The 12627-nt window shown below is 39.8% G+C and overlaps 1 protein-coding gene across 1 annotated transcript in view; it reads left to right on the top strand.

Moving 5' to 3' along the window:
* SLC35D1 (solute carrier family 35 member D1) overlaps positions 1-1501 on the top strand; it is an 88602-nt gene extending 87101 nt beyond the window's left edge. The window contains exon 12 of the mRNA XM_007959328.2: positions 1393-1501. Within this exon, the coding sequence (XP_007957519.2) occupies positions 1393-1501 (109 nt within the window). The remainder of the gene's footprint in view (positions 1-1392) is intronic.
* Positions 1502-12627: the final 11126 nt, after the last annotated feature.

Here is a 12627-nt window from a genome sequence, read left to right as displayed (position 1 = left end):
AAGTAGGAATGCCCAACCTTCCTTCTGAGGAGTGGCTGGTGGGTTTGAACCGCCAGCCGTCTGGTTAGCAGGCAAGTGTCTTAGCCACTATGCTACCAGGTGTGGTAGACTAGTGACAAACCAAATGTCAGAGTCTGAGGGCTTGGATTATTGGTTCTCCACTCTGAAGTTAGGAGCCGTGATGCCACAGTGGTTAAAGCGCTCATCCACAAACTAAAAGATCAGTGGTTTGAACCCATCAGCTGTTCCATGGGAGAAAGATGTGACAGTCTACTTTCCTAAAGATTCACAGCCTTGGAAACCCTATAAGGGAATTCTAGTCTGTCCTGTAGGGCCACTATGAATTGGAATCTACTCAGTGGCAGTGGGTTTACTCTGAACTACCTTCTAACCAAAGAGAAACTAGCTCGGTGAATCTCCAAGATTTCCATACTTACTTAGTAATTGGAGTATTTTCCATTCTTACTAGAAAATAACTTTTATTCACCTTGAATGCTTTTGAAATGCTTTTCTAACACCTTTTGTACATGTAAGAAAAACACTCAAAAATAAATTACCTGTAATCTCACCATCTACATACAACCATTATTAAGATTTTTGGTGTGTTCCTTCCAGTCTTTTGTCCATTTTGATTCATGTCCATGTACATGTTCATTTAAGTAAAATAGGACTAGATTTTTTTCCCCCCATTTAAGGTGTCATTGCCTATTTTCATTTTGTATTCTTTTTAATGGTTGCATAGTATTCCATTCTGTGAATTTATGTAATTTCCCACAGTGGGACATTTATACTTTACCTAATTTTTTTGCCATTATACTTTTTGGGATAAATACTTCGTAGCTAAATCTGAGGTGTTCATGGTACATCCATGAAGTAGATTGCTGGGTCAAAGGATAAGCAAAATTCTGACACTTCTGATTTCACCAAATTGTCTTCTAATTAACACTCATACTAGCAAGTGTGTGTGTAACATTCATTTTCCCTAAGCCTCAGCAGCACCATGCGGGGAAGGAGGTGGAGGTGTCTTTGCTAGTTTGGTAGATGAATATGCTATATCTGTTTTAATTTTATGTGCTAATGGTTTATAAGGAGCTCTGGTAGCATAGTGGCTAAAGCACTTGAGTGCTCACCAGAAAGCTGGCGGTTCAAACCCACCAGCCACTCCTCGGAAGGAAGGTTGGGCAATCCTACTTCCGTAGTGATACTGCCTTGGAAACCCAAGGAGGGGTCGCTATGAGTCAGGGCTGACTCAACGGCACATAACAACAACAACAACAACAATGGTTTATAAAGGTACTCCTATCTTTGCACCACTCTGCCACACATTTGCCATTCCTTCCTTCATTCTTTTCTTCCTTCCTCCCTCCCTGATGGTGGTTTTCTGTTTTGCAGCATTGCTGGGAGCCTGGTGTATTCCTACATCACATTTTCTGAAGAGCAGCTGAGCAAACAGTCAGAGGCCAGTAACAAGCTGGACATTAAAGGAAAAGGAGCAGTATGATCAGAAGGTTGCTTAAACTTGTGGAGACCCGAGTTTTTGCTGAATTTGGAACACTGACCGTTCTTACACAGATATTGAGGCATCTTGATTATGGCATTAATACCATTCTTTTGCACTTGTACAATCTGAGGATTGATTGCTGCCTTTTAAAATATATGATGAGAGAAACTTATAATTGACTCTATTTTAAATATGTTGTTTGAATTAATTTATATCAGACTGGATAATATACCAGGCTTTTTAATTTATTCTTTCTTCTATGCTGACAGTGAAACATCAGTGTTTTGAATATGTATTATTCCATAGTTTGAGATCCAGGTGTCCCTGAGAGCTGCATATATGAAGTGTTCCAACAGGAGCTTCATCCATCAAATCATTGCGGCAGGTGTCTGGAGGCAGTTTTAACTTCATTCTGCTGGAAATGCAGCAATATCTGAAATTTCTCTTCTTTGAATTTTATTTCTTATGATTGTATTTTCTTGATGAGGAGATCCTCATTTCATTTGCATAAGATGGCACCTTTGGCCCTAAGCAACAATATGTGGGGCTTTGAAGTGTATTGGTTTCCATGTGAGCTTTCCTGAGGACTCATGGGATGAGTGCATTCCTTGAAAATATATTGTTTCCCCATTGTTGTGTAGGATGAGAATAGTGAAGGAATGGAAGAAGTGGGACTTTCATTAATTTATTCATCCATCTGACTCATTTATTCATCTAAAATATATTGAGTATGTAATATTTGTAGGGCATTTGTGCTAGGTGCTGGGAATACAGAGATGCTTTTGGAGGTGATTTTAACATTTCACTCCTGCTATAATAGGTAAAGTGGAGAACTTAGATCTGTCAGTCGATTCAAAAAATGTAATTATGAGGATGTTGTTTTTGCTCTCAGAAATATAAATCTGTAACTGGGGTTAGAAGTCCCTACCTGTCCTGCCTACACTCCACGGCAATTTGAATCCAAACGCAACAATCCGAGATTGAATGTGTGTATAGAGATGCATTTTGGAAACTAACTCAGCTCAGAATTGAGCTGCTTCTTTGAATGAGAATGGCAGTCAGCAAGGTTACTACCTTATGTCCTCAAGCCTCTCTCCTCTGGGTTGCTACTTTTAAAATTTCTCTTCAGATCAGTCAAATTCACATTCCCGAATTTACTAGTTTGAGAGGAAAACCTGGTTAGATGTTTCTGGATCAGCTAGGCCTGGACTTAGCTGGCAGTGTCAGTGTTAGAGCCATCATCTTCCTCAGATGGCATGAGCATACTTCTCTCCTTTGGACAGTCTCACTTGCCTAATCCAATTATATCCCATGCTCGTTGGCTCACTTAATGAGCAGGTCAGCTTCTCTTACAATTAGTACTGCCTCCAGGGAGAACAGCAGTAAATAGACATTGTCTGAATTGCCTTTTACAAGAATCTTAAGCCAAGCACAATTCTGGGCCTCATCTCAGACATATTCTTTGGCTTTGGGGATAAGGGTTGTTGGCTCAGTCCAGTTGTACAGTCACTATACAAAAGACTGGGTACTTTTGCACTGGTGCACACACTAGCTTCTATTTCATTGGGTTTGGAATCCACTGGGCTCTGTTGACCTCAACATCTGATATTTTGATGTTTCAAGGGACCTGAAGGGTTTCTATTTTTTTCCCCCTATTTAATGAAGAATTAATTATATTTAGGTCATTTTCATATTCACGTCTCTTCCCAGTTTTGGTTTGTATTTATTAAATCCTGGCCAGTGGTGCTGTGTTGCCACAGTTCATCCCATGACCAACTTCCATTGGAACAAGTTCCATGTAGGATATCTCTGGCTCACTTTTTCCAGCATCATCTGACCTGAGAAATTTCCAAGGGAAGAATAGGATATTCTCTTGTATCAGATGGATATTCTTGTCCTTCTTTTACCAATGAGAAAGCAAGATACAGACAAAGTAGGGGACTTGCTAATAAGTAAAAATAAATAAATCTGTATTCTTTCCATTGAACCATGCTGCCATTTGATTAACTGATCTGAGGGAGTGAAGGAATGGGAATGCTAGCTGAGTTGGCTTGAGCTTTTTCAAAGAGGCAAGTGGTTGATTGACTTTGGAACTAGAGAAGAATAGCCTTTGAAGACCTAAAAGATCACTCTAAGTTGGAGAGGGAGAAGTCACTCTCTATTTTGGAGTCATCATCTACCTTCTAGGCTGGCCTCAGCTGATAGGCACTTCTGTCTGTGAATGTTATCTACCACTGCCTAATTTTGTGTGTAGTGAAAAGGTATGTTGTTGCTTTTGTTAGGTGCCATAAAGTTGGTTCTGATTCTCAGTGACCTCTGTACAACACAATGAAACACTGCCGGTTTCTATGCCATGCTTGAGCCCAGTGTTGCAGCCAGTGTCAATCCATCTTGTTGAGGGTCTTCCTCTTTTTTGCTGACCCTCTACTTTACCAAGAATGATATCCTTCCCAAGGATGGTCCCTCCTGATAACATGATCAAAGTACAAGAGACAAAGTCTGGCCAATTCTCACTTCTGTACTTCCTCTAAGATAAACTTGTTTGTTCTTCTGACAGTCCATGGTATATATAATATTCTTCACCAATACCGTAATAAAAATGCATCAGTTCTTCTGTGGTCTTCCTTATTCGTTGACCAGTTTTCACACACATATGAGGAGATGGAAAATACCATGGATTGAGTCACATGCATCTTAGCCCTCAAAGTGACATCTTTGCTCTTTAACTTTATAGAGGTCTTTTGCAGCATATTTGCGCAATGCAAGAAGTTGTTTGATTTCTTGACTGCTGCTTCCTTGGGCATTGATTGTAGATCCTAGTAAAATGAAATGCTTGACAACTTTGATCTTTTATCCATTTATTGTGATACTACTTATTGGTCTAATTGTGAGGATTTTTATTTTTTTTATATTGAGCTATAATGTATATTGAAGGTTGTAGTCTTTGATCATCATCAGTAAGTGCTTCAAGTCCTTTTCACTTTTGGCAAGCAGGGTCATGTCATCTGCATATCCCATGTTGTTAATGAGTCTTCCTCTACTCCTAATGCTACATTCTTCTTCATATAGTCCAGCTTCTCAGATTATTTGTTCAGCATACAGATTGAAAAAGTTTAGCGAAAGGATACAACCCTGATGCACACCTTTCCTAGTTTTAAATTATGCATATCCACTTAGTCTGTTTGAATGGCTGCTTGATCTGTGTACAGGTTCCTCATGAGAACAATGAAGTGTTCTGGAATTCCTATTCTTTGCACTGTCATCCATAATTTGTTATGATCCACACAGCTGAATGCTTATAAAACACAGGTAAACATTTTCTCTGCTTTCATCCAAGTATTATCCTTCATTCCATGTTTTCTTCTGAATCTGGCTTGAATTTCTGGCAGTTCTCTGTTGAGGTACTGCTGCAACCATTTTTCAATTATCTTCAGCAAAATGCAAAATTTTACTTAACTGTGATATTGATATTGTTTGTTAATTTTCACATTCTTTTGCATGTTTGAAATGGGCATTAAGAAATGGATTCTTTTCCAGTTGGTTAGCCAGGTAGCTGGCTTCCAAACTTCTTGGCATAAACGAGTAAGCACTTCCAGTGTTGCATCTATTTGTTGAAACATCTCAATGAGTATTCCATCAAGTCCTGGTGGAAAGGTATAGTGAGAACTAATTTGAGTGTTTTCTTCCTTCTATTAGATATTCTTTGATATTAGAAATTTGTGTTGTGGAATTTCTCAACATGATAGGCCTTTGGGTGTATTTAGAAGTTATAGACTAGTGCTCTGCCTGAGATTGAACTGCTTCTTGGAGTCAGGCTCAACGTTTGTTTGAGATAATTGCATATAGTTACAACTTCACTAAATGCACATGACAGACTTCTGTACTTCAAGGCTCCTGGCCTATCCTGAACCTTCTGGCTTATCAGAAGCAGCACAGTTGACTTAGAGCTCCTGCCCTGTCTGTGTCCTGATTCCTAGAAGTTCTTATCAGTGTAAGAAGCAGCACAGGAAGAGAGCAGTCCATTGAATGGACTGGCCAACTGTCTTTAGAGTATGTATTTTCAGTTATGTGTAGGGCTCAGGGTAGTCTACTAGGGATTGCACCTGGTAACCTAAAAGCTCCCTGAATGTCTGGATTTTGCCCCAAGGTTGAGATCTTACAAAGCAAAAACTCTTTGGCCTGTTAGTTGCCTCCTGGGGGAAAAAGGCACAGTATAGAGTGTAATCTTGAATTTAATTGAGACAGATGAATTGTGGTAAAAATCTTTGAAACCCAAATTGCATGACTAGTGGTTTCTTCTCTTCCTTGAATAAGTGAAAGTGAAGGTCCTCTTTGGCCAATCTGCTTTTAGTCAGTGCTAAAACAACCCTAGTTGACCATACTGCTGGTGGCCAACATGTCAGGTGATTTCTAATTGCCTCATGTGGCAGTTGCCTCCCTTAGTAGTTAGTCATTGATGGGATCCAACTTGCATGTAGGTAAAATAATAGTAATGTGCATTTGCAGGTTTACTGTAGTCTTATTGGGTCAAGAATCCATGGAAGGCTTTGTTCAGTAAAACTTTTGCAGGATTATCACAAGAGGTATAGTAGAGCTTGAATGGTTGGGAGTAATAATATCTAAGACTTGAGGCCTGCCCTCACTTTAGTGACTGTGGCTTCAGTGAGCAAAGATCTACTGAGTGTCTTGTGTATGCCGGCCACTATATTATGCTCTGGGGTAACTGAGATGAGTGTGAAATGGTTCTTCCCCTCAAGGAATGTATTATTCTTTAGCCAGAGGTGATGGCCTGAACCCTCATTGACAGAAAGGAAGCAGATGAAAGGAGTGAGTGGTTTGTACTCAAGAGCTGCCTGCCCAGTTAGTACCATTGCTTGTAGAGGTGCCCCCCCCCCCATAGTGGAAGCATTTTTCAAACCAGAATGAAGTCTGGTAACTCATCCTAGTCTTCCAGCTCTGAGATAAATGACATGGCCCTTAACATTCTGTGTACAGCTTGGGTCCCTTCTTTTCCCCCTCAGCTGCACATAATCTTGATTCCCCATAACCTTGGGATATTGGTTCCTCCTTATGGACAGGACTGTAATTAACTTTTTTCTTCCTGGAGGGAAAATGATCATATTTAGAAGAAATGAGATAATAGATGTAAAACTACTCAGCACAATGACTAGTACATATTAGGCACTCAGCAATGCGGTTACTGGCATTATTTCATGGTGAGTCCATAGGCAAAACAAGATTCTTGATTACTGCTCCTTAAATTCCAGGTTTGTGTTCGTTGAAAAACATGACCCTGTACTTTATTGTCTCTAAAATGCTTAGATTATGGTTTCTGGTCACTCTCAGTTTTAATACCTACTGGATATATATATATAAAATGTGTCATTTGGTGATGCAGCTGATCCCACTTATCTTTAAAAGGAACAAAATTACTTGTATATTGTGATGACAAATTTTATAAAAGGAGAATTATGTTATACCTTTGTTGTTGTTGTTATGTGCCGTCAAGTCGGACCCGACTCATAGCGACCCCTCCTTGGGTTTCTGAGGCAGTATCACTACAGAAGTAGATTGCCCCATCTTCCTTCCGAGGAGTGGCTGGTGGGTTTGAACCGCCAGCCTTCTGGTTAGCAGTCAAGTGCCTTAGCCACTATGCTACCAGAGCTCCTAATGTTAGACTTCCAAATGGTAATTCAGTTCAGACTGCCCAGAATGTCACCTTAGGAAAGCTCCTGTGCAGGCTGAGCACTCCTTCTTCCTCTCCTGATTCAATGCACTCGACTCCACGCTGCCTCTGCTTCGAGGTTTATCTCAGTTGTCAGTATAAGTGAGTCTTGCACCATCACTGTTTTCTAAACCCATCTAATGAGTTCTTACTGCTAGGAATGTACTTCATCATGATGTAAGGAGATACTCTCAGTGTTGTTTTTTTAAGCCTTGCTTTTACGAAAATACTTTTAAAGAAGAAATCTTAGATTTATTATCTCACAGAAATGTTTTTAGATATTTTGTTTATAAATATTTTATTTCTTATGTTGATGATCAACTGATTTTGTCTGTAAATGTTGGCCTCTCAATATATTTTCAATATAGATTCTATTTACCAAATGATCATTTTAGTGTTTTTAAAAGGTACTGATAATTGAGATATATAAATCAGGTGACATAATGAAAATTATGTGCCTAACTATTTTTGTAAAAGCATCAAATAAATACTTTTTCCTGAACATGTGTATTAAATTTCCTTTCTAAGTGAAGCGCCTACAGTAACAATCAAGGACCAGAAATCACCTTTAAACTCACCATCAAGAGGCTGCATTGTTAGTTGAGATACAGTAATAGAGAAGATGCTGTCTGCCATACAAATGCATAGAGAAGATGCTATTTGCCATACAAATGCTTTGCATAAATAGCACATATGAATAAATAGCCAATGTCTTCGGCATACCCATGGTACATTAGAAGGCAATGCTTACCTTTCTACTTTCAGAGTATTTCATGTACATAATCAGCTTTGTCCGCCTCTAAGAAGCTTTACTAGGAAATGACCCAAAATGAAGTACTCATCAAAACCAAACCCACTGCCATTTTTAATCAACTCTTAAAAATCCACCGAGATTCTGGCTTTTTTTCTGATTTCCTCAAGGTATGTGCTCACTCAGTCCTTTGCTGATTTCTTGTCTCGCTTGGCTCCCTTGCAGCACAGTGCTGCCAGTATTGGGGAAGATGCAGAAGAGGCACTGCCAGGAGGGGCAGAGCAGAACTGGGCCTTTGTGTACCTACAGCATTTCAGCAATTACCAGGTAGCCCCAATTCTTCATCCCTATACTTTTCACCACTTAGGGCCTATCAAGCCAGGCTGAGCTTATTGGAGCCAACACCTGCCCTCTAGTAGAGCCTGGCATATCCGTGTTTTATAGATGAAGCTTAGTGTGGTAAAATTGCCCAATGTAGTCATGGAACCCACATTCAAATCTCATTCAGTCTGATTCAAAAGACCTTTTTGCTTTTAACCATCACACTGTGTTCTTGTTTCTCCTAGTCTGCCTGTAATAGTTGGTACCAAGCACATCACCATTACATGTCTGTCAAATACCTTTCTTAACTCAGAGTTCACAAAATAATGGATTTAAAGTTGAAGCATTAAACCAGCTGGTGGCTGGTTGAAATTGAGGTGGTAACACAGCCATGCCTTGCCAGCTGTGCTGATGACGCCCTCTTGTGGCAACAGCTGCTGATGGATACTTGAAGCAGTTTGCTTTACCTAGAAAGAAAGAAAAAGCAGTTTTCATTGAGGGCTTTTCACTGATTTAGGCCTCCAACATTACATTTTACTGATGCTGTGGCATGAGCAAAGCTAAGGGATTTGTCCAACTTTATTCAGCTGAGAAATTCAACTCTAGACTTTGATTGCAAAACCCTTTTCATCCCAAAGGACATATTCCAGACAAGAGTACAGTAGGAAGGTTTCATCAAAAGCACCTCGTTATACCTACTTATCCTCCAGATAATTTTTTTACTGGTGGGTATTTTTAAGAACTATGTCTATAGAAGATGAAGGAATCATGAAACTTTAATTTGTGCTCAGAAGAATAATTTCATTCGATCTGGGATGTCAGGAAAGGCTTTCTTGGAGAAGTGACCATTTGAGTTGAATTTTAAGGGTAACTAGTATTTGGCTGAGACGATATTAGAGATGGCCTTCCAGCCATTTCACTTCACCTGGAATGCATTCTCCCCAGATGTAGTAGATGGACTCATAACACATGCCCTCATCTCTGTGGGCCTTCATTGATCATTCTATTTGAAATGGCCCTGCACCCTCACCACACTGTGCCCACTCTCCTTTCTAACGCTTATTATGGGACATGTTATATGTCTATCTCTAATCAAATTTAAGCTTTTTCATGGCAGGTATTTTGATATGTTTTGTTCACTGTATTATCTCTGGTCCTTAGAAATGCTTGGCATGTTGTAGGTACACAATAAATGCATGCTAATTGGATAAATCTAGACCAAAAGAAGCCAGTTGCTTTTTCTTTTCTTTTTTTTTTTTTTTTAAGAGGGAAGTATGATTATCTACATTTTAGGAAGGTCATGCCAGTTGCATTATTTGGATTGTATACTGTAGGCCAGGGGTTGACAAATTCACCTGTCTCACAGGGGGCAGGCAGGTGAAGTGTGAATACAAAGGAAAGTAATCAATAAATACAACACTAAGTGGTAGGGCTGGTGGTGCCTGTCTGCCCAAAGGCATTCAAATTACAACTTGTTTAAAATATATATCTGCCTGTCCAATTTCGCCACAGGCTACCAGCATGCTTCAAGTCAAAGAACCAGTATACATCAGATCTGCATTTAACAAGATCTCTTGGGTGCTGTGTGTATTATTACAGTCTGGTGGGGGTCTAGCAAAAGGCAGGACTGGAGGTAGATACGTCAGCTGGTGTACAAATCCAAGAGAGAAATGTTCAGGTCCTAAATTGTAGTTGTGGAAACACAGAAGAGACAACAGATGTTACTTATTTTAGAAGGTAGAATTAACAGATGATAATGAAGTCAGGTTTCTGTTTTTCATTTTTAAGTAAAGCTGGTGGATGTCTTTTTTCCCCTAAATCTAGTATCTTCAAGAGACCAAAGGGTGTAAACATTTTTAAGGTCATTAACTTTTTTCCAGGTGTCTTCCCAAAAGGTTATACCTGAAGTGTACCAATAAAACAGTGCTTGATATACCACAGTAAAAAATGGTATTTATTGACCATTTACCACATGCTAGGCATTTTTTCTTAAAACCTAACATACAGGGTTACTGTGAGTCAGAATCAACTGGATGGCACATACCAACACATTTTAATCTTCAAAGCATCCTTGAAAATCAGTCCTATTATCCTTATTTTAGGATAAAATAGGCACAGAGGGGATTGAAAGAAAACATTTGGTTACATAAAGTATAAACTTGCCTTCCTGTGAAGGCTACCTTTTGCTGCCTGAAGTATTAAAGTACGTTTGAGTGGAATTTGGAATGAGGCTTAGATTCAAATTTATACTTCACCAGGTTTGAGTATATTGGGTATGAATTTTCACACTTAGGTGTGCAATAAATGTCAATTATTTAAAAAATGAAATTAGATCTGAATCTCCTTGTGTTGGGTTTAAAATGCAAACACCTGTCTACTAAACACTGGAGGCAAATTGCAGATAGCATGATAGCAAAGAAGCCACACAGCCCATTAAGTTCACGATTCAGGCTGTTTGAAAACAGAACCACCAGCCACCCAGTTTAATTCCCATCATCTACACATACATGCTCTAAGATTGTTGTTGTTTGCCATCGAGTCGGACCTGACTCATAGTGACCCCTCATTGGGTTTCCGAGGCCGTATCACTACGGAAGTAGATTGTCCAGCCGTTCTTCTGAGTGGCTGGTGGGTTTGAACTGCCAGCCTTCTGGATGGCAGTCACTAGTGGATTATTTAAGTTTTAAAAAAGCATACTCAGAATGGCAGCACTCTTAACTAGTTCCCACTGAGAACTATTTCTCACGTCCACTCAGCTAAAACACAGCTGCTGACAAGGGCAGGCTGAAAAGTCCTTCTCGAGAGCAAATTCTTTCCCTAAACTTTGTTTTGCTGGTCAGGAGTCTAAAGTGGCTTAGTGTACTCTGATGCCATTCTCTGCTTGAATGAAAGAAACCAACTCCACTTCAGGGCCCACATCTTTAAAAGTTTAAGTATTCCTATTAATCCAAAGTCCATCTTGCAAGAAGAAAACCTTTTAAAACTACCCAAGCTACTCCACAAACTTAAATTCCAGCTGGTGTGCAGAAAGATACATTAAAGCCAACTCTACATTCAACCATTCATGTTACCAATAATGAAAACTGCAAAAAGTTTCTTTCATAACCATGTCTAATTTGCATTAGGTCTCATTTCCTTCATCCTTTATAGACTCCCCAGTGGACAGAGTATGCTCACTTGACAGTGAATGACAAAATGGGGAAGAGTCCTGAATAATACCCAGCTGTTAGGTTCTAACCAGCCCTGCAGTAAATTTAAATAAGCCCTCTTAGGTGGATCATATACTTATTTCATGTTGGTTAATTTCTAAGAGAAATATTCAAGGAAATCTTAGCTAGAATTATATATAACAGGCCGGTGGTGCCCATTCATCCTTATTTTACCCTCTCCATACTCAGCATTCGGAAGAAAGGATCAGCAATCTACTTCCGTAGTGATACCACCTCAGAAACCCAAGGAGGGGTCACTATGAGTCGGATCCAACTCTACAGCAGTGAGTTTTATGCTGAGCACATGGAGCCCTGGTGGCACAGTGCTTGGGCTGCTAACCTACCTAAAGGTCTGTGACCTGAACCCACCAGCTGCTCTCTGGGAGAAAGATGTGGCAGGCTGCTTCTGTAAATGTTACAGCCTTGAAATCCTACAGGGGCAGTTCTGTCCTATATGGATGTTATGAGTCAGAATTGACACGACAATGAGTTTGGTTTCTGCTACAGTCAGCATTTACTTCTACCATGTAATGCTTATCTGTTAACACCTTCTCCTTAAAGAGTGTATGTATGTCACATTTCTGAAGCCACAAGCCAACCATAGTACTTGACAAAGTACGGGTCCAAGTACTTGCTGGATAATACAATATATGGCAACATGATGAAACCTGTCACTATTAGACATTTACATGTGAAAAAGCTTTCATCAGTTTGGACAAAGGTAAATTTGAGTTCAGCTCCTATTTATATGCCAATTCTCCAAAGTATGTCGCACAATAGAAAGCCTTTAAAAGTGTGTTCAAATTCACTTCTTAGAGCAAAAAAAAATAACATTCTAAGTACATTATGTTGTTAAGTGCCGTCGAGTCGTTTCCAACTCATAGCGACCCCATGCACAGCAGAACGAAACACTGCCCGATCCTGCGCCAGTCCCACAATCCCTGCTATACCTGCTATACTATCATTGCAGCCACCGTGTCAATCCATGTCGTTGAAGGCCTCCCCCTCTTTCATTGACCCTCCATTCTACCAAGCATGACATCCTTCTCCAGGGAATGGTCCCTTCTGACAACATGACCAAAATAGGTGAGATGAAGTCTGGCCATTCTTGCTTCCAAGG

This window comes from Orycteropus afer, unplaced genomic scaffold (genome assembly GCF_000298275.1).
Source record: "Orycteropus afer afer isolate SDZICR_OR568_19922 unplaced genomic scaffold, OryAfe1.0 scaffold00016, whole genome shotgun sequence".
In the NCBI taxonomy this organism is placed as follows: Eukaryota; Metazoa; Chordata; class Mammalia; order Tubulidentata; family Orycteropodidae; genus Orycteropus; species Orycteropus afer.
This window is presented reverse-complemented; position numbering and strand designations above follow the sequence as displayed.